We start from the raw sequence: 27,355 nt of genomic DNA, 5'->3' as shown, positions 1-27,355 counted from the left end.
TCTCGGAATGCTTCTTCCCAATAGCTGGCGTCTCATCGTCGGCTTCTTGGGTTTATGTTTTGAACTTGGCATCATACCTTCTCTTCCTCTTTTTATACATTTTCATGTTCTTTCTCTTTCCCATCCTCCTGGCTGGGTTGTGCTTTCCAAGCGCAACAAAGTTGAGCTTGACTGGTCAGGCAACATTCTTGCCAGGGGAACCTGCCCTTCCAATCACAAAGGGTGGCGCAAACGGTATTTTTTCTGCTGAGTGCCTCAATCAAATCTTAACTTCGACCACCTGGAAACTGTATACTTCATATTCTGAGGGCAACTGGGTCCCTCAACTATCCAAAGAAGACAAAGCAGCTGTCAAGAAGATCAAGTCAATTCCATGGTATCAAGAGATACATGGGCTTGAGATGGAATACAACTCCATTCTCCAATACTGGGGCTGGCTCAACGTGAGCTTTCTAACTGCCATATTTCACTTTCTTGAATGTATTGCGAACCTTTTCAACTTTCTGACTTTCCTCTTTCTTTGTAGTGCCTCCAAGAATGAATCCAGACAGCCTTCGAGTGAAGGCTGCCAAGGCTGTTGTGAATGCAGAGCAACGGTCCTCGAGCATTGATTGCATAACAGGTGGCCTCGGTGCCGCCTCCAGACCCTTCTTATAAGGGTATTAGAAACCTGAAGCCAATGGTTGAGGCTTCGGGGAGAGGGAAGAAACCGATGGTGGAAGAGGTCGAAATTCCCTCTCCCGTCCAAACCAAAAGGAAGCATGACTCGGTCGATGCTTCTGCTCCGAAGAAATCCAAAATGAATAAAGATTCTGAGGAGATATTCGTCCCCCAATGGTCGTTGACATAGACAGACCGAGCCACGCAGGATCCTGAGAAGGCTGCTGAGTGAAGCTCTCTTGGCCTTATGCCTGCCGACTGCCCGGCCTTTGAAACCCTGCAAGACGACGTTCTAGTTCGTCTTTCCACAAGGTATTATTTTTCTTGAGTTTTTACTACTTGCTTCGTAATTTTTCCCGGGATTTTTGATAATTCTCCTGCCTTTCCAGGAATGCTGTGTTGAACTTTTATCAACACATGGAGGCATTGAGCCGAGTTGGTTGTAGTGACTCCTTGCTGCAGACTTGTGAAGAGAATTTGGCGAAGGCCAATTCTGAGGTGGACCGGCTGAAGAAAGCAACCGAAGAGTTGCAGGCCAATAAAGATCCTCTGGTAGTTTATCATCTCTCATATATTCTACTATCAGATCCATCCAGCAACGCTCTGCTTCAATATAGGATATTTCCTTTTCCTGATAACTTGGGAATGTTATCTCTTCAATAAAGAAGAAGTTCGTGACAAAATTGAATGATAGAGCAGAAGACTTACTGGTTCAAGTTCTGATCGAAGATATTGTCGGAGGACAAGAGTACAGAGACAGCAAAGGAAGACAAGATATTACTTTGCAAATCTATCAAGACGAAATAACTTGCAGATAGCAAGATAAGGATGGAGTACCCTTGAGGAACTTAAATAGCCTTAAGGAGAGATGCGACGGTTGAAAGCCCAAGTTAATCAAGGGACAGGATGGAAGAGACGCTTTGAATACCTAAAAATGCAAGATCAACGGTCAGGGGATAACGACGCTTCAAATTCGAAACTTGAAGGCTGAACTAGGTTTCCACGTAGAACAATGTGCACCTGATATGGGGATACTGCCAAATACCAACCGTCGCACTAGTATTAAATAATAGAGTGTTTCCAATTCCTTAGGAAGAGCAACTTGTATGTAGACCGAAGGGTCTAAATTCTTTTCTTTGGCATTGACTAATCTTGATAGCTCATCTGCCATTGTATTTTCTTTTCTTGGGATCTGACATACTTTTAGATTCCTGAATTCTTGCTGTAATGTTTGCACAATCTCTTAATACTTTTGTAATCGGGGTTCCTTAACGCCATACTCCCCTTGTACTTGATTGACAATAAGCTGTGAGTCACTAAAAATAGTCACATCTGTTATCGCCAATGCTTTTGACAATTGAAATCCAGCTATTAGGGCTTCATATTCTGCCTCATTGTTACTTGCTTCGAATGCAAATCTTAATGCATATCGAATAATAAAACCTCTTGGGACTCTTTAGAGAATTTTAGCCCTTGCTCCTTGCTTATTGCTCGAACCATCCACGTATACCTCCCAAATGGTTGGAATAGTGGGTTCGGCAATTTCCTCCATCGGAGCAGTAGTCTCTACTACGAAATCGGCCAATGCTTGAGCTTTAATTGCCGTTCGAGGCTTAAAGCTAACTTGGAACTCATTGAGTTCAACCGACTAAGCTACCATTCTTCAAGACAAATCAGGTTTACAAAGAACTTTACAAAGGGGAAAAGTGGTAAATACCTCAATTGAATGAGCCTGAAAGTATGGCCGTAGTTTTCTAGCTGCTATCATAAGGGCCAGAGCCTGCTTCTCGATCTGAGAATACCGTGTCTCCGCGTCAAGTAGTACGTGGTTGACATAATAGATTGGCCACTACTTCTTGTCTTTTTCCCGAACGAGTACTGCGCTTACTGCTGAAGGGGATCCTGCTAGATATAGCTGTAAAATTTCTCCCTTCTCGGGTCAGGACAATAGCGGTGGTCTTCCCAGTGTTTCCTTCAGATCTTCAAAAGCTTTCTGACATTCCTTAGTCTATTTTGCCTCTTTACTGCCCCTCAAGTCTTTGAGTGCTTTGAAAAAAGGTAGGCACTTTTCTCCCGACTGTGAGATGAAACGATTCAACGCGGCTACTCTTCCCGTTAAGCATTGCACATCCCGAACAGTCTTAGGGGCTTCCATATCAATCAAAACCTGTATTTTGGCCGGGTTAGCCTCAATACCTCTTTGTGATACCATAAAGCCCAAGAACTTTCCCGACGAAACTCTAAAGGCACACTTCTCCGGATTCAGCTTCATTTGGTATTTTTGCAGTACTGAAAATACCTCTGTTAAATCTTCGATGTGCTCTGTTCTCGCAGTGCTTTTTACCAGCATATTGTCAACATATGCTTCCACGTTCTTCCGGATCAAGTCTTTAAAGATTTTGTTGACGGCCCTTTGATAAGTAGCCCTTGCATTCTTCAAGCCGAACGACATGACTTTATAATAAAAGCTCTCACGATCAGTCATGAAAGCCGTAAACTTTTCGTCCTCCTGGTTCATAAGGATCTGGTTATATCTTGAGTATGCATTAAAACTCAATGTTTCATATCCTGCTGTTGCATCTATCAACAGATCAATCCTGGGCAACGGGTAACAGTCTTTAGGGCAAGCTTTGTTGAGATCTTCTAATCTATGCATATCCTCCATTTTCCATTTGCCTTTTTGACCATTACCACGTTGGCCAACCAGATTGGGCATTCAATGGGTTCAATAAAACTAGAGCTCTTCAATTTTTCAACTTCGTCCTGAACGGCTTCGTACTTTTCTATGGAGAAATTTCTCCTTTTCTGAATAACTGATTTCACCTTTGGATCTATCCAAAGTTTGTGCTCTGCAACTTGTCGATCAATTCCTGGCATGTCGTCCGCAGACCATGCGAACACATCACTGTTTTGTTGAAGGAAAGACTTCAACTCCTTTTTGAATTCTCCCATCTGCTCAGACTCGATATAAGTAACTCTTTTTTCATCATCGGGATACAACTGGATTTATTCCAATTTTTCTACCGGCTCGGGCCTTTGCGTTTCTGCCTCGTCTTGATCATCCTGTACTTCAATTGGTATTGGGCCCTCCTTATCTTTTAAATATGCAACATAACATTGCTGAGAAATTCTCTGGTTAGATGAAACTTGACCGATCCCCATCTCTGTCGGGAGTTTTATTTTCAGGTGCTTCGTTGAAACTATAGCACCTAATTTTGATAAGGATGGTCTCCCGAGGATGACGTTGTAAGCTGGGAGCTCTCGAACCACCAAGAAGTTTACCCGAACGGTAGCCTCCTTGGGGAACCTTCCAATTGACAGGTCCAACTGTACCGATCCTTCCGCTATTGCTGACGATCCTGCAAAGCCATATAGATGCGTGGATGAAGGCTCCATTAAGTCTTCATCCACTTTAAGCTTTTGATAAGCTGCATAAGATAAAAGGTTTGCAGCAAACCTAGTGTCAATTAACACGCTATGTACTTCACGGCGCGCAATCTCTACCTTGATGACTATGGCATCATCATGAGGTAAACAGACGCCTCATTCATCTTCCTCGCTGAAGTTGATCGAACCCTCACCATTCGGCCTTTTACGCTTCTGCGTTTCTCCGGTCCTAATGAACTTGGATTTTGCTTTCAGCTTCCGGAGTGACTCAGGTTCGGGACCTCCAAATATTGTTAGGATTGGTGACCGAGTGGCATCGATCACCTTCTTACCTTTCTTAGATTTAGGAGCCTCCGTTGGTAGTTCTGGGCTAACCGAACAGTCCCTTTTGTTACCTGGGTCTCGCTGTTCTGTTCGTCTTCCTCTGACGAAATTGGACAAGTGTCCTTGAGATATTAATCTCTCAATATCTGCTTTTAAATGTTTGCAATCATTGGTATATTGACCGTAATCCTTGTGGAAACGGCAATAACTTTCTCGATCCTACTCCCCAGGCTTGGTGGGAAGCTTTGGAGGCCATTTCAAGATATTTTGTTTCTTGATAATATTTAAAATATCAGCCCAAGGAGTATTTAATGGAGGATACTCACTTTTACCGGGAGATCTTTGCCGCCACGCCTAATGAGGTTTTCCGACTCGATCACGAACATTCTGTTTCGGCTTCTGCTTGTTCTCAGGAGCTTTCTGTTCTTTTGTAGAGGCCTTATTATCCCCCTGGCGTGCGTCTAGGACCTCCGTGACCTCTGCCTGCTTTTGGCATCTTTGCACCAGTTCAACATAAGTGGTAGGCACATCTTGAAGTAATAACTCCAAGAGTCGTCAGTGAGTCCAGTGAACAAAGCAGTTTTAGCCACTTGCTCATCTAGATTCTTTATCTCCATTGTAACCCTGTTGAATCTTTTTAGGTATTCCCGAATTGATTCACTCTTCCCTTGTCTAATAGTGAACAAGGTCTACTCAGTCTTTTTGATTTGGATTCCGCTCTGGAATCGCCCTATGAATTTGCGCGCCAACTCTTCGAAATCCACGATTTTTCCCGACGGGAGATTCGAGAACCATTTTTGTGCTGCTCCCATCAAGGACGAACCGAAGACCCTGCAAAGGATTTCATCGAATTACCCGTGGATCGCCATAGTCTGCTGATAATAACTGATGTGGGCCGTGGAATCTCCTGAACCATTGAACGTGGAAAAAGTCGGCGGACGGAAATTATTAGGAAACTGATATCCGGCAATGGGCCCGGCAAATGGAGTTTTCCGAATAATCGAATATATATCATAGGTTATCCTCCCTCTCGCCAATTGTCCGAGCTTTTGATTGATATTGGCCAATTCTTGACCAATATGTGCTGACCGATCTCCGGCAACACGATCATTCTCTCGAGCAACATGATCATTATCTCGAGCAACACGATCATTATCTCGAGCAACGCGTCTGATAGTTGGTGAGTGAGTGCATACTCCTGCAACCAACCTCGTATATCTCCAGTTCTCCTAGGTTCTCTTTCTCGCAACCGGTCGCCTTCTCGGAAATTTTGACCGACATTCTGCTCATCGATCAGTCTTTGATCCCGCTGTAATGCACGCCTTTCTGCATCACTATGATCGGGTGCTTGTGGCATCACCACTTGTCTGGTCAGCACACGGAGTGCTTGACTTACCTCCAACATCTGGAGTTTCAGTTGATTTAGTTGATACTGGAGTGGATCTGGAGGATTATTACCTCCTTGACCACCGTCTACTTCAAGGGGTCAACTTCCCTCTGGAATATCCGGATTGTTCACTCCGGGAATTTGGACGCCAGCATCTTGCTGGGCCGCAGCAGCCGCTGCTGCTGCTGCTGATCCAGTCACCATAGCTTTCTGAAACGTTTCCCACAGGCGCCAAATGATGCGTCCAAAATTTGCTCAGCCCTTAGATCTCCTGAGAATGACCTGCAAAACGAACGTCAGATGTGGCCCGACCGCTGGGATCGGGAGTCCACCTCCGAAGGCTAAGTCAGTTGATGAACTTAATCACAAACGGCTCTGTTGGGTCATAGAGCTAAGGAATGAATAACGAGAATACGATTCAGATTGTATGTATCTGTGTGTGTGTTCGTTCGTCCTCCCTACCTTGTGGGTAGGTGATGTCTTATATAGAGTGTACCTTCGAATCTCCTTCGTTGGATGTATTTGAGCCTTCTTTGGATAGTCGTTGGATCTTAACAGATAGATCCGTTGAGTGATAGATCTCTACTAGGTTGGACTAGTAGATGACTCCTTTGATAATACGATCGTTATGTGGTAGTTATCCATATAATAGCGATGAGTGACAGCCGCCAAATACTGCTAGCCGTCTTTAGGTTGATTAGCCTATTCCAATCGCATCGGATTAGGGTGTGCTTGTGACTGAGTTAGTTTTCTTCCTCAGCAAGCTATCTCCTGGACCCGACTCGCTCGGAAGCGAGTCGATTCCTTTCGTCCCGACCGGAGTCGAGGGTCGAACAAAGATTGAACCAGGTTCGGTTATATTTTCTCCATATCACTAGTGATCGCTGATTTACTACAGGGTATTGTACGTTTGTTGGAGGAAATCTAGTCACATGGCGGAGTAAAAAGTAGAATTCTATTGCAAGGTCCAGTGCTGAAGCTGAGTATAGAGCCACGGCTATTGCTGCAGCTGAACTCATGTAGCTTAGGACATTCTTGAGTTGGGGTTTTTTGTGCATTGATTGACGAAAATGTTCTGTGGCAATCAAGCGGCTATCTATATTGCAAGTAATCAATGTTCCATGAGTGCACCAAACACTTAGAAGTGGATTGCCATTTTTTCTGAGATGTTGTGATGAAGAGACTGATTGTCACTCCCATTGCGTTTTTGCTCTAATTGTATCAAGTTGAGCATGGGTGATGTTAGTAAACAGGCTTTAGTCAACCAAAACAGTAGCTGAACTTGAAAGAGAATGAAGAACAAACAGAAGATAATCTACAACAGTGAGCTGCGATTCTAGCAAGAGCAGATGAGAATTGCAGCTTTCATTATTTATAATGCTGCTAGGCTGATTACAACTTGAGAAGCAAGTTAAGTTGCCCTCTATAAAAGGAAAGTAATAGTACATCGCACAAAAATAAAAATTAGAAAGTACTGAAAGATAGAAAGTTCTAAAAAAGGAAAGAACATTAAAATAGAAACTATATGAAATAGAAACTTCTACGCTTTCTACCTCTTCATGACCAAGGAACCTTTTTTGAAAAAGGAAAGTAGACAACTTGAGCACCAAGAAAGATTGTCCAAGGCATGCGCGCTAAAGGCAGTAGCCTTGGACCATGTGTATTCTCAATACTTCCCCTCTAGTTGAAGCATACAAGTCTCCCATGCCTAGCTTGCAACAGAAAAATGAAAACTTTGCTTGAATAAAGCTTTGGTGAACGAATCTACCAACTGATCAACAGAACTCACAATGGGGGTTTCAATGATTTTCTTCTTGATTGCATCATGAACAAAGTGATAGTCAATTTCTATATGCTTCGTTCTTCATGAAAAACTGGATTAATTGCAATGCAAGTAGCAGCTTGATTATCACAAAACATTTTTATAGGGCTGAAAACTAGGAATCCCCTTTCCTCCAATAAGGAATGAAGCCACATCAACTTGGCAACTATATGGGCCATGGCTCTATATCCTGCCTTAGCACTAGAACGGGTAACAATAGACTAATTGTTACTCCTCCAAGTTATAAGATTTCCACTAAAAAAGGTACAATAACCTGTAGTAGACCGACGATCAGATGCAGACCCTGGCCAATTTGCATCAGGGAAAAAACCAAATCCATACTCTTGTTTGGTTACCAACCCCTTACCTGACGCACTCTTGAGATATCGAAGCTCTCTGATAGCTCTATCCCAATGGGCCTTTCTAGGGCGTTGCATAAATTGTTTTAACACACCAACTGAATAGGAAATATCTTGACGAGTGACGGTGAGATAAATCAGTTTCCCAATAAGATTTCTGTAACGATGGACATCATCTTACAAGTCACCACATCTACTCCTAACTTCAACTGATGATCCATAGGAATATTAGCAGGTTTAGAGGCAAGCATACCAGTTTGTTCCAAAGGATCCAACATATGCTTTCTTTGGGACAAACTAACTCCATGTTTGCTTTGAACTACCTCAATTCCCAAGAAATACTGTAGATCACCCAAGGCTTTGGGTTGGAAAGATTTATATAAGAATGCCTTGGTTGTATTGATATCCCTAATATCACTATATGCAAAAATAATGTCATCAACATAGATAGCCATACCAACACCACCACCACCTTATTGTCTAACAAAAATCGTGGTCAAAATAACACTGGGAAATTCGAAAGATTCCACAGTTTACTAAATTTCTCAAACCAAGCCTATGGGGACTGTTTAAGTACATAAACAGCCTTTTGCAACCTACAAACACAAGTACTATCTTCCCCTTGAGCAACATACCCTAGAGGTTGTTCCATATACACCTCTTCATTAAGGTCACCATACAAGAAGGCATTTTTAATGTCAAGTTGAAAGAGAGGCCAATCATAATTAACAACTAAAGAAATCAACACACAGACAAAATAAAGTCTAAGCATAGAAGAGAAAGTCTCATAATAATCCACACCATACGTTTGTGTATAGCCCTTAGCTACCAAGCAAGCCTTGAGCCGTTCAACCGTACCATTAGAATGATACTTAAAAGTGTACACCCAATGACCACACACCACATCTTTTCTAGGAGGCAAGTCTACTAAAGACCATGTATGAAGAGACTGTAAAGCTTCCATTTTCACATCTATGCAGCTTTCTAGCTAGGGTTTTTAAGAGCATCATTATGATGGGTAGGAATACGAATGGTAGACAAAGAAAGAGCAAAACAACGGAATTTGGGAGGTAGATGGGAAACAAATACATAATTGGAAATAGGATAAACAATGTGAGAATGTAAAATGCAAGTACGAGTACCTTTTCTCAAGGTAATAGGTAACTCGTCTAAGGTAGGAGTGGGATCTTCACTAGAAGAATCTGCCGATGGAGAGGATGAAGAGGGAATTTCTGTAGGACCAGCTTCAACCTTCTTTAAAGGAGAGATGCCAGTATCAATAGGATGATCTATATGATCCACAATACGCTCCGCTAACTTATGTCTCCACTAATAAACTTATAAAGACACTGTCGTTTGAAGGAACTAAAGAGGGAATGGGAGGAGCATCATTCAAAACTTGATTTTTGTCTAGCAAAGATGGATTAGTATAATAAGGGGGTATCCTAAAAAAATGTCACATCCGTACTGACAAAAACTTGGGAGAAAGTCTATCTACAATATGAGGTATGTAAACAAAGCTCCACAACCAAAATTTTTGGGTGGAACTAAAAATGGTTCTTTATTTGGAAAAAAAAAAAAAAAAAAAAAAGAGAAGAAAGTAAATTCATAGGCATTTGGTTAATGATGTGACCAACAATTAAAATTACATCACACCAGTAACTCTTAGGGACATTCATTTGAACTAAAAGAGTATGTGCGACATCTAAGAGGTGGTAATTCTTGCGTTCAGCCACTGAGCCACTCCATTCTATTGGGGAGTGAATGAACAACTGGTTTGACGAATCATTCCGAGGGAGTCACACAAATTAGAGATATTAGTTTGTACATATTCTAAAGCATTGTCTGATCTAAAAATTTTAATAAGAAGAGAAAACTGAGTCGTTACTTCATTAATAATTTTTTCTTTTAGGTATAGAACTTTGTTTGATATTTTAGAAGATATAACCATTTAAAAATCATCCACTAAAACAACAACATACCGATACCCATGCCTATTACTAACTTTGTAAGGACCCCAAATATCTAAATGAACAAAAATAAAGGAAAAAAAAAGAAAAAAGAAAAAGAAAAAAAAAGAGGACTCACTACAAAGAACAGAGCATTGAGGATGGGTGGCACAATGTTTCCCTAACTCACACGCCTCACAATTTAACCTAGTGATGGGTGTTGAATCCACCAAAGATAATCCTTCTCTTAACTGAATTTGTATTAGTAGTGAGTAGGGTCGAATCCACAGAGATTGGTGAAGATTTATTCTTTGATAAAAATTGGGGAGTTTTGAATCAACAAATTAAATAAAAATAAACGAATGCAGTAGTTAACAAGAAAATTAGAATAATAAAAACTTTCGATCAAGATTCAACTTCAGAATTGATTCTCTCAATTGATCATTGACTTAAAAAATAAAAACTTTAATTTCGGGTAGATTGGTTATGGTCATTGAGGATCAGTCCTCTAACAACCAATCTTTCCCTACTTTATCGATAACCTTCGGATCTGTCCTTTGAGTTATGTCTATTAATCGCATTAAAAATTAAAAGACCCAATCCCTAGTCAATAAACCCGAAAAAGCCTTGTTTATTTAAACTAGGATATACATTCTCATAGCAAACTCTCCAAGGCATTGATTACCCATTCGAGAATGCTATTTGTCACTTATATAAGAATTGACTGAGTATTGTATTAATCATAAAACAACAGGCCTCTTGTCTAAGGATTAATACGATAACATAATAAATATAGAAAATGCATAAATAGCTGAGAATTAAAGAAAACTGATAATCCAAAGTCTCACAATTGGTGAAAATCAAACTTCCATTAATCTTGATCGAAAGCTAGAATTAGCTAGACATGGAAAAGAAAAACAAAGAAATGAAAATAGAAAACATTATGCCGTTCTTCCTCAGAACTGTGGCTTCCTCTTGTTGTAGCTTGTGTGTTCTTCAATCTCTGAAAATGCTTTTCTTCTTATAGAGGATTCCTGCAAATTCTGCATTCTTTCCAATTCTGTTATTTCCATCGTTCGCTTTGGCAATGCAATTCTTCCCAATTCAGTTGTTTCCTTTCTTCATCTTTGCCAATGCAATGGTTTCCAATTTAGTCACTTTCCAATTCAGTTTCTTCCTTAGATGTCTGATCGCAAGAGAGAACGGAATATTTGCTTGTAGAATTAAGACTTTTTACGAAAATCCTTCTGATTTGGGCAAGATCAAACCTCTAGCTTTGGACATAATCAAATCTTCCATCTTAATTTGGGTGTGATTCTTTGATTTGATTTAAAAATGTGCCAATATGGTTCTAACCATTCTTTTTATAGATTTGATATCTAAATGCTATAATCTGTCCATATCCAAATAAAACAACCAATTAGTCTCATTAAAATGCAAATGATTTGATATAATATTAATGCAATTAAATGACCTATCACCTAGACACTAACAAAGAAGGAAACAAAATCTTTAATCTAGCTAAGGAAAGTTAGTCTAAACAACAATGACATTGAAAGGCATCTGCACCATCATCGGAGAGAGCTGTAATAGGGGCGGCATAGTCCAGATGGTAGAGTCCATTCTTTTCACACCCTTCACCAATCTTCTTCATGTGAATGTCCTGGAAAACACATGAATGGAGAGTAAAGCTTACGGAGCAATTCAATGTTTTAGTTAGATGGCTAATAGATAAATAACTTAAAGGGAAAATTAGCAACATGAAGTTTGGAAGACAAAGTACGAGGTGTAGGAGAAACAATTCCAAAGCCCATAATAGGTGTGGAAGTTCCATTAGCTATGATAACTTTTTTTTTTTTTGGTAATTCATTAGCTATAATAATTGAATTATTAGTTGTAGACTTAGAGAGAGAGTTAAAAAGTGATGACTTACCAATCATATGGGAAGAAGTCCCTGAATCATTTATCCAAGGGGTGGATGTGGAAGTGAGAAGAGGAGAAAGAGTGGCAACAGAACTTATAAAAGAATTTAATAATAAACAGAACTTATAAAAGAATTTAATAATAAACTTTTGATGGATCCATCGTACAAAATTCGGTCGAAACTGTCGAAATTTCTCATTTTTGAAACCTCGAAACAAAACTTTTGGGGACAAAAAAAGTCCCAAGTTTCGATTGATATTGTTGAAATTTCGTCGAAACCTCAAAATTGGGTCAAAACCTTACCCAGGTTTTAGCTGGTTTATGAGAGATTTTTTTTTGAGGGAAACATGGGAAATATCGTTTAAACCTGGAAAATTTTGTGGAAACATGAAAAATTTCATGGAAACCTTGGGACTTTTTCCTACAAGTTTCGTAGTTTTCCCAAATTTTCAATTTTTTTTTGTTTCTTTCATGTTTCCCTAAATGCCATGACCAATACCCCCTCCATCAAGACTTCTCTATCCAAATTGTGTATTCCCTCGGATTGGTTATCATAGGCATGTTGATGACCAGACTTATAGAGTTGCAATTGTTGATTACCTTGACAACCATAGGCATAACATGTCATGGAATGTCTATGTTCGTTGGTCAAAGGAGAGGATGTTACAAGCACAGTACTATATAGCTCATGGATGGATCTATCAAGGCACTTTTATTATCAGTTACTTTGTGTTTGATGTTTTGAACTTAAAAGTTATATATTGAATGTTATGTACTTAAAGTAGTTATGTTTATGGTGTATTTCTTGAACAAATCTTCATTGATGTTATGTATAGTGAATGACATTTCTATATTGATTTTTTTTAGCAAAATGCATGTGTCAATGTGTTCTTTATACTCTAATTAGCTTAAATGCAAAGTCCCACCCTAAAATACTCTCTAAAACCTATCGAAACTTGCATGAAAAAGTCTCATGTTTCTTCGAAATTTCCCAGGTTTTCACCTAAGTTTCTCATTTTCACTTGGTTGAAACTTGAGTTTCCTTCGAATTTTTCTCTATGAGTAGAAGTACTAGTTGATGTGGAAGCGGCATAATCAATATTTTGTAGATGGCGAAGGATTTGACTTACATCATCTTGAAGAGTCTTAGACAAGTCTCTTGAAGAAGATCCAAAACCACTAGCATTTGTTATTGTGTCAGTATCACCATTAGATGTGGCATGATTTTTAAGTTGTTTGGCCCACTCTGGGTTTCCATGTTTGGCTCAACAAACTTCCACCAAATGTCCAGTTTTACCACAATGAGTACAAAGCTTAGATGCCTTATCAGACTGCTGAATACCATGACTTCTAGGAGGTTTACTAACTCCCCCTGAAGCATGACCATGTCCTCTTCCACGAGATGTAGTAAAAGCTGAAATATTTCCTTTAGTGTTATTTCTAGAGGAACCGCCTTCAAGTAAGGCAATCTGTTGAAGTCTAGAATAGGCACCATTAAGGTTAAGAACTTGTTCACCAGTTAGGAGGTGGCCTTTAATGGCCTTCAGTTCAAGATTTAAACCAGCAAGAAGTTTGGACACAAAAAATTCGTTCCTTTTGAGTTTTAAGCTTCTCAATATCAGTATTAAGAAGCTGAAACATATTTGACTCTTCCATCATAGCTTTAAAAGAATTGTAATAATCCTAAAGTGACTTATCACCTTGCTGAAACTGAATTATCTTCTCATAAAGGCTGTAATACGAGTCATATTTTTTGCTTTGGAATATGTCTCTTGTAGATCATGAGATCATCCCATATCCCTGTTGCAGTTTTATGAAACATAACATCAGCGGCGATTTCAGGCTCCATACTGTTCTGCAACCAAATTTTAATAATTGTGTCATCTCAAGTCCAACTAGGATAGTATTTGTCAGACTCAGTAGGAGGTTCACTCTCAATGTGTTCAAGCTTACCCTTTGCAAGAATGGAAGACAAACTGCTTGAGACCACAACAAGTAATTAGAGCTGTCCTTTTAATTTGATGGAGGTAATCTGTACGTTCACCGTCACTGCTTGAGAGCCCTTGGATTCTGCAGTGCTTGTTATCGAATCGCCAGTAATTGAAGACATAATGTATAGGAGTAGATAAAATTGCCCAGAACTTGAAGAAGGATAGCAGAAAAATTATGTATCATAGAATTGAATAGGTGTTTGCAGGAAAAAGGAAAAAAAAAAGAAAAAGATTTGCAGAATGGATGAACTGCAGAAAATAAGGTAATGGATCTGCAGAATGCTGAAAACAATAGATCAACCCAATCGATCAAGTTCTGGGATAAGTAGGATGGTAAGAAGTAGAATAGATCAGTTTATATACTCATCTGATCTAACATAAACTCAGTACAACAATAGGTGGCTGCACACCAAAATAAGGAATCACCGAAAAAGGACTTCAGCAGAGAAACTGAGAATGAGCCTGTTTTGATTTGATAGGGCTCTGATATCATGTTAGTAAACAAGCTTTAATCAATCAAAACAGTAGCTGAACTTGAAAGAGAATGAAGAAGAAACAGAAGAGAAGAAGAAGAAGAGGAAGATGATGAATCTGCAACAGTGAGCTGCGATTCTAGCAAGAGCAGACTAGAATCTCAACCTTCTTTGTTTATAATGCTGCTAGACTAAATTACAACTTAAGAAGCAAGTTAACTTGCCCTCCATAAAAGGAAACTAATAGCATCATCTCACAAATATAGAAAATAGAAAGTACTGAAAAATAGAAAGTTGCAAAAATGGAAAGAGCATGAAAATAGAAACTATATGAAAATCAAAGCTTCTTTGCTGTCTAATTCTCTATGATCAAGAAACCTTGTCTGAAAAAAGAAAGTAGATCTTGAGCATCAAGAAAGACTATCCAAGGCATGCACACCAAGGAAGCAGCCTTGGACCATGCGTATCCTCAACAGGTGACTTGTATGTTCTAGCTTGAGGGGGAGTATTAAAGACATATAGTAGCAAGGCCTATGGTGTAAATTTAAGTCGAAACCAACCTAGGCAAAAACTGAAATCTTGAGGTTTCGACCAAATTCGGTCAAAATTTGGTACTTCTTTTGAAATTTCGACCCTAGGTTTTGGGCCTTATATGAACTCCTTTTCATTTGAATTCTTGCTTTTTACCTATAAATCATAATAATACAACGAGATTAGTATTCTGCCCTCCTAAAAAAAAAAAACACACACACATATGCACACACACACACACAAAAAAAAAAAGTTATCGTTCAATTATATTGACAAATGACTAGTTCTGACTAGTACAAACTTTATTGCATACAAGCATAGTTGTCAAAGTGGCAAAGTGATTGGGGCTTTGTCTAGGCGTTTAGGCGACAAAGGGGTGCTTAGGCGGCAATAAAGCAACTAAAGCGGTTGGGTCAAAATTTTTAATACAACTACTTTTTAATACAAATACTTTTTATAATAAGCTAAACAAAAATTCAACAATCACATTCATTAAAAAGAAGAAAACATTCAAGAATCACAATTGCATTTGTTTGCCGCAATAAATTAATGGATTACATTTTTTATTATTTCGAACAATCCACCATTTAATCACTCGCGAATCCAAAATAAATAACAATATTATTCATTTATAGTTTAGTGAAATTATTTTCAACATCACTTTTTTCTTAAATATACATCAATAATATTCGAATTAGAATTAGAATTGATGTATCCATTTTTTCCTTTTCTTTTTTTTACCAAACAGTGCCGACATGATAAATCAATAGATCTCATTATTCCGATTTTCAAGTCATTGTTTATTTAATGATTCATTGATTATTGATGTTGAGTATGGCTCATACTTCACATTCTGTTGCCGACAGACACTTTAGGCCTCGGAGTTCATTTGCAAATTGGGCCTCGATTCTGAAATGATTCACCTATTTAAATTTATATACGGTTTTGTAGAATAAATTATGATTAAAAATAAGTAAGAAAAAATAATATGCACAACGTCTAGGCAGCAATAAGGCACACAAGGCAGCAAAGCGGGGAAAAAAATAGCCTGTCAATTTAGCGGCTTAAAAACCGCGCGCCTAGGCGGACGCTTTGACAACTATGCATACTAGCATACTAGCATAGAATCATCATCATACATAAATTGTTTCATAAAATGGTTACATATACAGCAAGCCAACAAAATACAATGACTAACTAGATCTGGTCTCTCACACATATTGAGTTCAAGCCCACATATCATGTATGCATCTATATTTTTTCAAAATACATAATTTAGAAAATAGTTTTTAACATCAGAAAGTTAAAAAAAATAGTAGCAATAGTTTAAAAAAACAAGTTTAACTACACACAATCATATAGATCATTTTAAAGCAATACAAGATCATTTAAGGCATGAACAAAACAAATATAAAAAATGGGAAGTTTGGAATTGTTGGGTATGGCTGTTGTGGCTTAAAAAGGTGTTTGAAGGCAAAAGAGGAGCACAATAGGTGTTTGAAGGCCAAAGATGAGCACAAGAGGTGTTTGAAGGCAAAGGATTTGTTGAAATTAGGTGTGAGTGTGTGACATCAACAAAAACCAAGGAAAAATAAGTTGGAGTGTCGAAACCGATGAAATTTTGGTTGATACTTGTGATGATACAAAATATTGGGAATTTTGTTTCGATTTGAAATTTTGCAAGGATATTGATCGAAATTTCACATGTCGACTGAATTTTCTTCCAAGGCAAGGCCTAGCAGCGACAGGTGGGACAACAAGGGCCTTCGGTCCTTGTCTTTCTTAGTAGCTACGGTTGTCTCTTATTATAAGTGATGTAATTCTGCCATCACTATCAGGGGCAGAAAGGTCTTTCTTATTGTATTTCAAATCATATAAGTAAAAGAGCCCTGTGATAGGAGAATTTAACCCATCGTGAGCTGCTCCTTTGCTTGTGTAACTTCTCTTCTTCTCTCTTAATTATTAGGCTGATTACATGGTCTTGGATTCTAACAGCACCTATTTTCTATTTTCTATTGTGCACATGTAATTAGGATAGGATGTCCTTTATTTTACATGTAATCTGTTGATGTAAGTTTCTTTCCTAAAATATGTCTTTGATCTTATTAATGCTATTGTGGGTGAGAAGGCTGGTTGTTTTAATGCAGCCTTGTTCTCTCCTCTTCTTTGTTAGTTTATTTATTGCTCACTGTTATATAGTATTCTATACTTATCTTATATCACCACACACAAAAATCAGTTAAAAAAAATCAAAAATGCTTTAGGAATAGAGAAAAACCAGTTAATTTTACACGATGTCAAAGTGTTGCATGTGTTTTTAGTATTAGTTAAGTATAAGTATACAACCAATGTTAAAAGTTAAAACACCCATATGGAAACATCCTTCAAAATTCTATGTAAGTATCATGTAGACATCTGGTAAAACTCAAATCCTTTGGGCTGCGTCTGTTTGCAAAGGTGGGGTGGCAAAAAAAGAGTGGAAAAAAAAACATGTGGGCCCCTTGTGTAGTGGGGTGAGGGAGAAGGAAAGGAAAGGAAGGGATTTTGTGGAAAAAGTGTTAATTGTGAGTCCCACTTTTTACTTTTCCACACTTTTACACAAAGTCCCACACATTTTGTGGGGTTTTGAAAAGGCTTGGGGTTGGAAAGTTGGCTTGCCACCTCATCAGACAAGTTTCCTTAAATTAAGGAAACTTGTCTCTAACTTTCCCACCCCAAGTAACCAAACAAACTACACTTTTAGGATTTAAAGGAAAAGTAGGAAAAATTTACTTTTTTCAAGAATTTTCCCACCCCCACCTTTATTCCAGAAAACAAACGCAGCCTTGGGGAAAAAGGGTATTCCTTTGATCAAGGATTGGAATCTTGATCTCGAGTCCGGTTTCCATGAGGCCAGAAATCAAGACAAGTTGGTTTTGAGTCTTTTGACCGAAAATTTTGGTCGAAACCTGGAGCATTTCGACAGCAGGTTTCGACCCTTATTTGATGTGTTTTTTCATTTGATTTCTTTCCTCCTATCTATTTAAAGCATAATGAACACAATAGAACTGGTATTTTTCTGAAATAAACACTAGAAAGTCTAGGATTGGTTAGATTTATTTGGCCTTTGATTCCATGGTTAATGTATTCAGCCCTCAGCTAGCCCAAAAGAGCCAAGAAAGGGGCCCAAGCTCATTCGGAAGTTGGGCCAAACCAGGGGGGCCAAATTCTGTCCAGAGGTAGATTGGTCATTTTCCTATCCCTGGATCAAGCTTATTAGCTGACCGAGTGCACTTTTATTTCTGAATTTTTTAATTCTGTTTTCATTTCGTAATTTGGATTCTTTGTAGTTAAGTAATTTTAGTATTTGTTTGTTGGTGGGATAGGGTTTTAATTAGGAAGTCCAGTTTTCGTAAGTAATTGAATTCCTATTTAGTAGGGAATTCATTAGTTGTGTCCTAAGTCCTAACTAGGTAAGTCTTAGTTACTTGGGAACCAAGTTTCATTGTTTGAGTCAATTTGAGTTAAGTGCTATAAATAGCCTAGTCTTATTGTGATTTGTCAGATTGGATTGATTGAATAAAGTGAGTTTTGAAGAAAAGACTTGGACACTTGGTATAGAGGGTGACCTGCAGCTGGTTTGAGCTCTTATCTTCCTCAATTCTGAGATCTCAGCACCTTCTTCAAGCATCCTTCTGCAACACCAGCAAAGCATCCACTCACAGGTAAGTCCAAACCATCCCCAATCCCCACGACCACATCTCCAGCCCCTTCCCACCCCAACCCCAGACCACCATGGCCCAAGTTCCCCCTCTCTCTTCCAGTGATACCTAGTCCTACCCCTTCTAGGATTCTCTTAATCCCAGCCCCAATTGAGTCCATTCCGTCACCCCTATAGTCGCCCAAGCCTGCTGAACAAGGATCTAAACTTGTTTTCTGCAAACCCGCCTTGGTTAGTGATTTTTAAAAATTCTGCACTTCATCTTCAACCTTGGGAGTTTTGGAATTTTCAGCATTGCAGAATTGGAGTTTCTAAATTCTTAACCCTCTAAACTAGTTCAGGTTGTTGAAGTATCATTAAGAAACGGTTCTGAAACTTAATAACAACCACCCCAGTCCATCCCCAACCCAACCGAACCCTAGTCTTGATCTAAATTCAACTTTTGAATTCTGAATTTGAATTTTCTTAAATTTCAAACCTGTTTTCAGCATTCCAGCAACATTTTAGGCCCTCTAAAACCTTAGCTGAAACCTTTAAGTGCCCTAAATAGCTGCTGCAACCTGACTAGAAGAACCCGGATATCCAACCCTAAACCCTCAGTTGCATCATTACCTTGTACTTGGTGAATTTGAGGGGGGCCTAAAATATGGTAATAAAGTAGGAAAATGTGATTTATTTCATTAGTTTATTTAGAGTCCTATTTTAAGTCTATCTCCTTTTATTTCAATTTCCTAGTCGGTAGGTTACTTAATAGGTTAAGGATTGGTGAGGCCTTTCCTATTTCCTTCTTTCATTTTTATTTCAAAGAAATTTAAGTTTTGTTTATTGCTACTGAAGGCACGGTTGCATAGCATCTCTGCCACTCTCTCTTATGTGATTTCTTCCCATCTTCTTCTCTTTTCTTCCTCCCATGTATATCTTCAGTCTTTCAAGCCACTATTCATGAATATCTTCAACAATAGTAAGTTGAATTATCCCCAACCCTACTTCTTTTTTGTTTACTCTAAATCCCAACCTCCGACTACTCCCCTTTTTCTATTTTCATCTTCCCTAGACCCTAGTAATTAAAACCTATGTCCAGTCAAAGTTAACCAGTAGAATCCATTGGAAATCCATTCCAAAGATTATATATCATCCTCCTTCCTCCAGTCAATAGTGCACATCAAATAGCCGTCCCTTTCTTGAATTTCTGTAGTCCCAAAAGGACCCAGAGTTCAAACTTAGATCTACACCGGTCTCAGACTTTGGGAATCATTCTCATACATCGACGCCTAAATACTCTCCAAGTTTCATCTCCATCTGACCACTATAATGTATGTTCTTCTGTACCCTGACTTTTTGAATTTAGATCGTGGAAGGCTGGCCCCTAATTGATCCTTTTCAATTCAGGGCTCCATCACTTTTAAGTTTGAATCTTAGATAAACCTTCCAACGGACTTGAAACCAGAATTTTGATTGGAACCATGCTTTTTTTTGTTGTTTTTGTATTGAAAGTCTAAAGCCCTTTATGAAGTGGATCATAGTTGTCAAGGTGACATGGCGAGGCAAGGCGATAGAGGGCAACGAAAACCAAGGCGACACCAAGCAAGGTGATAGCCTAGGCATCAAGGCTACACTTGGACGCCTTGACTCGAAGAAGGGCCAGGATGCTTAGGCATTGCCTTGACAACTATGAAAGTGGTTCTCTTGCATTTCTTGGCCGTAGTAGAGTAGTTGTTTTATGAATTATGCCAATGCGTCTATATTGGAGAGCCTGTGTGGTTCACATTGGCAGATCCAGGTGTATTACATTGCCTTGTGTTGGGATAGTAAATATATCTATCTATCTATCTATCTATATATATATATATATATATATATATATATATATATATATATATATTTAGAGATTGTTATGTTGAAGTATTCGCGCTGAACCCATTTTGTATTTTCTTCTTATGGCCTGGGATATTACTGCGCATCCTTTGTTTTTCCCAACTACAGATGCTACTTTCTAGGATTACATATTTATCCCCACAATTCAAATATTCTGTATATTTATTTTACATTAAATTCTAACAATTAAATTATTTTTTTCAAAGGTTGGTGGTCTGGGGGACGTTGTAGCTGGTCTAAGTAAGGTGCTGCAGAAGAAAGGACATCTTGTGGAAATTATTCTTCCAAAGTATGATTGCATGCAATATGATCGTATCGGTGACTTGAGGGTATGATAATTCATAATTGTTTAATGAGGCATAGAAATTGTCCAGATGCTTGAAAATAGTATGTTTGAAGGGGGTATGAATTTATGAGATCTTATTTTATTTGCTTATAATGAGCGGTGCAGGCCCTAGATCTAACAATGGAGTCATATTTTGATGGCCAGCTATATAAGAATAAAGTCTGGGTTGGAACAATTGAAGGTTAAGGAATAAGTTCTTTTGTGATACATACAACTTGTCAGGAACAAGGAAAAAAAAAGGGTAGCAGCCCTCAGTTGACATGAGTTCTTACCTTTGCAGGCTTGCCTGTCTACTTCATTGAGCCTCATCATCCAGCTAAATTTTTCTGGAGGGGACAAGTTTATGGGGAGCAAGATGACTTCAAACGCTTCTCTTTCTTCAGCCGTGCAGCACTTGAGTTGATTCTTCAAGCTGGCAAGAAACCAGACATAATCCACTGCCATGATTGGCAGACAGCTTTTGTTGTATGGACAAGGATATTCAGATCCTAATCACAAATGACATGTTTATGATTTTTTTCTTTTTGGCGATGTTCTAAACATTCATTAGATCTTCCTTTTCAGGCACCACTTTATTGGGACATATATGTTCACAAAGGTCTTGACTCAGCTAGAATATGCTTTACATGCCACAATTTTGAGTACCAAGGGATAGCATCTGCTTCAGAGTTGGCATCCTGTGGCCTTGATGTTCACCAGCTCAACAGACCAGATAGGATGCAGGATAACTTGGCCCACAACAGAGTCAATCCTGTCAAGGTAATAATGGAATTCAAGTATTCATTTTAGTGGCTGCATTGGCAATATATTATTTTGCATGTAGCACTCTTTTACATGTAGTCCATTTTCAGGGTGCCATTGTGTTCTCTAATATTGTGACAACAGTATCGCCGACTTATGCACAGGAGGTTCGAACTCTAGAGGTAAGGGCTAATCTCCGGTGAAACTTTAATTACTTGTGCGATTGTTTCAAATGAGTGCAAGCGGCTTGTTTAAGACATTGTTTGAAATGTTGGTTACTTGGATGAATTTTTTTGCATATTTCTGAGTTTCTACCATACGTTGAAACCAAACATGTTTTACTAACTTGGGCTTGTTAAGTCAAAATGTTAGAAGAAGACTTTGGAACTGGCAGAAGTTTGATTGCAGCTAGGATTAATACAATTTGAAGACGAAAGCAAATAACTAGAAGTGCTATTTGCGTCCCTCCCAGTTCCTGTTACACAACTTACACATGGGTAAAGAATGTAAAAGGATGAGAAGGAAGGAAGATAAAAGAAGAAAGCTGGTGGGAGGATGGGCTATGCCAGCCCTGGGTATCTAACCCACAACTGTCTCAGCTGCTGGGCATGCATTTTACGTTATAGCTGAGTTTATATAAACCGTGAGTTCTATGTCTTCATGTCTTATTTTCAATTCCAATAGGAAGGGTCTATTTATAGCTTGGCCAAAGCTTTACAATTTTCTAAAACTGAAGATAGATATGTTCACCGTAATGAAGATATCAACTTCTAAAAATAGAAACTAGGCTTTAAAGTCAGTCAACATAAGAATCAGAAACTAATATTTCTTAAAATAGAAACTAAACTAAGCTTTTAGATCTCCCAAGAATAAATCACAACATAATTTGATATTGAGCCTTGTCCCTACTAAATGGAGTCGACTACATCGATTCTTGCCTTCCAGTTAGCTCTGTTTGAGGCCATGCTAGATACAAGGCCTAAGCTATGCATATCCTTTCTCACCACTTCTCTTAAGGTTAGCCTAGGTTTGCCCCTAGCTCTTCGAATTCATTCAATGTGGATTATATCACTTCTCTGTATAGGGGCATTTATAGGCCTCCATTAAATGTTGCCGTGTCACCTCAAACAACTTTCTCGTACTTGATCACTTATTGGAGCTCTCCTAGACCTATTCTAATTTGATCATCCTTATCTTATCCTTTCTAGTTTTGCCACTCATCCATCTTAGCATCCTCATTTCTATTACATTGAGTTTATTTATATGATTCTTTTTAACAACCCAACACTTTGCATCATACAACCCAACACTTTGCATCATACATCATAAATGGTCGAATTATAGTTATGCAGAATTTTCCTTTGAGCTTTAAAAGGAATATGTGAGTTACACAAGACTCTAAATGCACCTTTCCAGTTAATCCACCCTATTTTAATTATTTGGGAAACATCATCCTTATATTACCTTTTTTTATTTTATTTAATATATATATATATATATTTATGATTGAACCAAGTTACCTAAAATATTTGCTCTGAGAAATCTCCTTATCATTAAATTTCACCTCCTCATCATCCACTAGATTATGACCAAAAGTTACAAACTAGATATTTCGTCTTCATTCTACTTTAAAGCCTTTTGATTCCAAAGCTATTCTCCATGGTTTTAACTTTGTATTAACTAGGGTGTAACGGATTGGATTCGGATTGGATACTGGTAATACCATATTTGCATCCTATTATATTCAGACGGATTCGAAAAAATTCTATTGGTTTTCGGACAGATTTAGTCGGATTCGGATGATAATCGGATAGTTATTTTCTTAAACAGATTCTTCTAAATGGGCATGAATTTAGATCAAATACAAGTTTTCAACTACTTGTTTACATCTTTACCATTTTATTTGTGAGGGATAGGTTTGAAATTTAAGAATTTAGCGACTTTGGTAGCTATTTTAGTAGAAAATCTAGAAAAATAGTCATATATCACGGGTAAAAAATTTATAAAAATAAAAAAATAAATTTGAATAAGTAATTTAATCGGATAATTTTATCGGGCGGATAATAATCAATAAGAAAGGGGTAATACCATATCCGCATCCTATTAGTAATCGGACAGATTTGGATGCGAATTCGGAAGCAGATTCCGGTTATCCATTTACACCCCTAGTATTACCCCCTACTTGAGTCTCATCAGTCAACGCAATATCATTAGCAAAAGTCATACACCATGGAACTTTGTCTTGAATGTCTTTGGTTAATTCATACATTTATAAATGCAACTAAATATGGGCTTAAAGCTGATCCTTGATGTAGCCCAATTGTGATTAGGAATTCATCACTTTGTTTGCCCCCCCTTCCCCCAGCTGGAACTTTTGGCAATTTTCCCTCTTAAGTAATGAGGTTTGATACTGTTCATGTGGAACTGTTTTAACCTCTTCTTGGCCCTTCTAGGATACCAACTGGAGTGATTGGGCTGGCTTCAGCTGGCCTGGTCTATTGCTGGTACATTTTTTCCTGGTTCCATGTCTTCTTCTATCCAACCTTTGGTTTTACATCAATCAGCCTCTTCTTGGAGTCATTATCTCTGATTAACCATGATTCTAGGGCTAGGGTTTTGTGATTGTTTCCCTATAATTTGGGTTATCCCAGAATCCTATCCCTTTGAACCAGCAAATAAAGAACGAAATTTAAAGAATGAGAGATTCTTAACTGATTTGGATGGGATGGTTAAGTTTGGGAAAATTAGTGTTTAACAAAGGGATATGGTATGTGTTTAAGGTTTTGTTAAGAAGATATGGGATGAGTTAGGGTTTTAGGAAGATCCCAGGGACAAGATAGGATTAGCTAATTTGAGATGGGTTAGTTTTGAGATGATTAGGGTTTTAACACTATCCCTGATTAGGGTTTTAACAGTGTCCCTATAGAATGGTTTTAGATACCCAAAATTATCGTAGACCTGAAAGGGAAGGCTGCAGTTAGGTATGGAAAGGTTTCAGGATGTTATAGGTTGGTTCCTTGGTGTAGATCTGAATCTTGGGTTGATTTCTTTGGATCTTGTAAGTTCTTGGGCTCATTCTTGACTTCTCTTTTTGTTTCTCTCTTTCCTTTTCTTTTCTATTCTGATATTTTCAGAATTGCCACAAGAACCGAGGGGGACAAAAAAGAGGCCAGAAGGCAGAAGTGTTTTTTTTTTTTTTTTTTTTTTTTTGGGGTGGGGGGGGGACGGATGGTGCCTCGGGGTATGGGGGAGGGTGGGAGTGAGTCCTAGGGTTGCTGCAAAGGTGGGGGAAGGTTCTTGGGTTGTCCAGGGATGGGGAGGTCTGTGCAAGAAAGAGGAAGGGTGGGGAAGGGTTGTAGATGAGGAGAAGGGGCTGGGGTTGTATTTACTAGGAGATGGGATTCTGTTGATGGATTTGTTGAATGAATGCTGGAGATTGGAAGAAGCTTCCTAGAATTGATGAAGCGGACCTTCTAAAACCGCTGTTGTCACATCTAGCTAGCCGGTACCTTATCTGGAATAATACCCGGAGGAGTGATCCACAGCCCCAAAGATCAAGTTTAGGAACGATCATATCCACTTAGCACAATAATATAATGAAAAGCAAGAATAAATCGAATGTTTAACTTTATTAATCAAAATATCAAGATACGTTTTAAGAATATAATCAGAGTGCGGAAAATGATACCAATCAAATGTAGAGTGAGGCGAAAAAATCACTCCATAGATAAGCGGAAGGTAGATCAAAAGCAAATGAGGATTACAACTAGTTCCCAAGATGCAAGGGGGAACGAACAACTAAGGTCTAAACGTCAGCAAAAGGATGGAACGATATCCCATCGCTAGCACTCAAGTGCTAAAGCCGAACTATTCCTGATAAGCATCAGTCTCGTCCTGATAGTCTTCACTAGCGTAGTCACTATAATCAGTGTAGTAAGAGTCATCAACTTGGTCTTCATAGTACTGACCATCGTAGTCAACAATAGTAGTATTACCTGCAGAGAAGTCTAACAGAAGATATTGCAAAAAAAAGGAGTGAGTTCAAAAGAACTCAGCATGGTAGTTCAATCCATAATAACATAATAATACATGAAAGCAAACCATACAAAATGCAACATGATATGAAACATACAATGCAAATATGCTTCTAACTCTATGTATGCTGGTCTCTATTGGGCATTGGCAGACACGCTTTAAGTTATAGCACCATACTCTTCTGGGTAGGTCTCAGTCACTCTTCCCTCACGGCTCTGATGCATGTCTTTTGGGTTCTCCGCGGTAATTGGGTTAAGGCATCCATCCGGACATTCCATGGTTGGGGTTTAAGTCAACACTCTCTTACTCTCCATTGGTATGAGTACTGGCGCGTGTCAGGGTTAAGCCTAGCCAAATGCAAGTCTTCTACTTAGTTATATCAACTTAGATCCAGATACTTCCATTCCTTCCATCCGGGATCCTTTCTGGTATCCTTCTCCTTAGAGTCAGCGTATCTTTATGGAATCCACCATCTCGGACTACGGACTCATCAACCCTATTGGCCAGCTACATCAAGCTAACAGGTACTTCCATTCGCTCTCACGGGTCATTTCACCGGTCTTGAGTTCCAGGGCCCACGTTCCACTTCTACAACTGTACCAATGAATGGCCTCTCACGAGTATCCGCAATGTGACTCATGTCCTATACAGATATTCCGAATCTGAAGTGCCCACAAATCCCCATTGCTACCACGGGTTGCTCGGTCTCAATTCCCTTCCGATCGGGTCTGATATAATAGGGACATCCTAGCTAAACACTTTTAGACATGCCCTAGGTATGTCAACCAGTAATTAGGGAAAGCGCCAAAGGGCACCATAGGAAAATGTCCCATACCACCTCCACTAGTGTCCAAAGGCAGGAATGCCAAAAGGGCATTCCCCATTCCCCAATCACAACCTAGGCAATCACATTCCCAATCAGTCATTCACAAGCACAATTGTCAATACAACATATAATCATTCATAATAACAATTGAATAATAAGAACAAGTACTACTGTAGTTGAAGAACTACAGCATCCTTATGATTATAAGAAACCTCACCTAGATCCAACAATCAATCAAGCAATTGTATAAGCGTAGTCCCATAAAAAAACAGCAATCGAGATGCACTTGCCGTAAAAATATGAAGAGAATAAGAGGAATTTGTATTGAATTACAGATTCTACCAAATTAGTAGCTCATGACAAAGAAGACATAATGGCTGCAACATCCTCCATACTAACACTGAAAAGCAGAAAGAAACACTTACCAAAGACTGCCCAAATAACTTTAAAGCCTAAACAATAACAAAAACGGGAAACAACCAATGCAGACTTAAACCAAGAGGAAATCAAAATCAAAATCAAAATCAAAATTCCAGAATAACAGAGGAGTAACTAGTAAGTCAAATAGAGCACACCCGACATGTAACTATCTAATTAGTTAATAATTTCCAAACAGAAATTAAAAGTAGCAACTTATAACATTGTTACAACGGAGAAAAAAAAAAAATAAAAAAATCTGGCGACATACCGTCGCCTAAGATGGTGACTAGAGTTACTGGAAGCCGCTGCAACTTGGTTGCTGCAGGCTCATAGGCTCTACAACTACAGTGACTTTCGTATGAGCTTATGAGGGGAAAAAGAAGAAGAAGAAGTAGAAGTAAGAGAGTAGCAGCAGGCGTCGATCAATTTTGGACCTTCCAAACTGAAAAAGAGAGTATAGTGGTGTCGCCGGTGATGTTTCTGGCTGTCGCCTGAGTCGCTGGATGTCACCGTCGATCGAGTGGAACTCTGGAAGATAGTAGTAGCCTAGCAGGCGTCAATAGAAGAAATGAAAAGTTGAAAGAGAGTAACAGCATCTCTGGCTGT

At 38.7% G+C, this 27,355-nt stretch overlaps 1 protein-coding gene across 1 annotated transcript in view; it reads left to right on the top strand.

Moving 5' to 3' along the window:
- Positions 1 to 27,355, top strand: part of LOC149005197 (putative starch synthase 4, chloroplastic/amyloplastic) — a 65,621-nt gene that overhangs the window by 22,290 nt on the left and 15,976 nt on the right. The window contains exons 6-10 of the mRNA XM_089169266.1: positions 20,588 to 20,710; positions 20,833 to 20,908; positions 21,008 to 21,192; positions 21,292 to 21,486; positions 21,579 to 21,650. Of these exons, the coding sequence (XP_089025392.1) occupies positions 20,588 to 20,710; positions 20,833 to 20,908; positions 21,008 to 21,192; positions 21,292 to 21,486; positions 21,579 to 21,650 (651 nt within the window). The remainder of the gene's footprint in view (positions 1 to 20,587; positions 20,711 to 20,832; positions 20,909 to 21,007; positions 21,193 to 21,291; positions 21,487 to 21,578; positions 21,651 to 27,355) is intronic.

The sequence above is a fragment of the Hakea prostrata genome, chromosome 9, assembly GCF_041222555.1.
Source record: "Hakea prostrata isolate BN-2017 chromosome 9, UWA_Hpros_2, whole genome shotgun sequence".
NCBI classification, from domain to species: Eukaryota; Viridiplantae; Streptophyta; class Magnoliopsida; order Proteales; family Proteaceae; genus Hakea; species Hakea prostrata.
The sequence above is the reverse complement of the archived record's forward strand: the minus strand, read 5'-3'. Positions and strand labels throughout refer to the sequence as shown.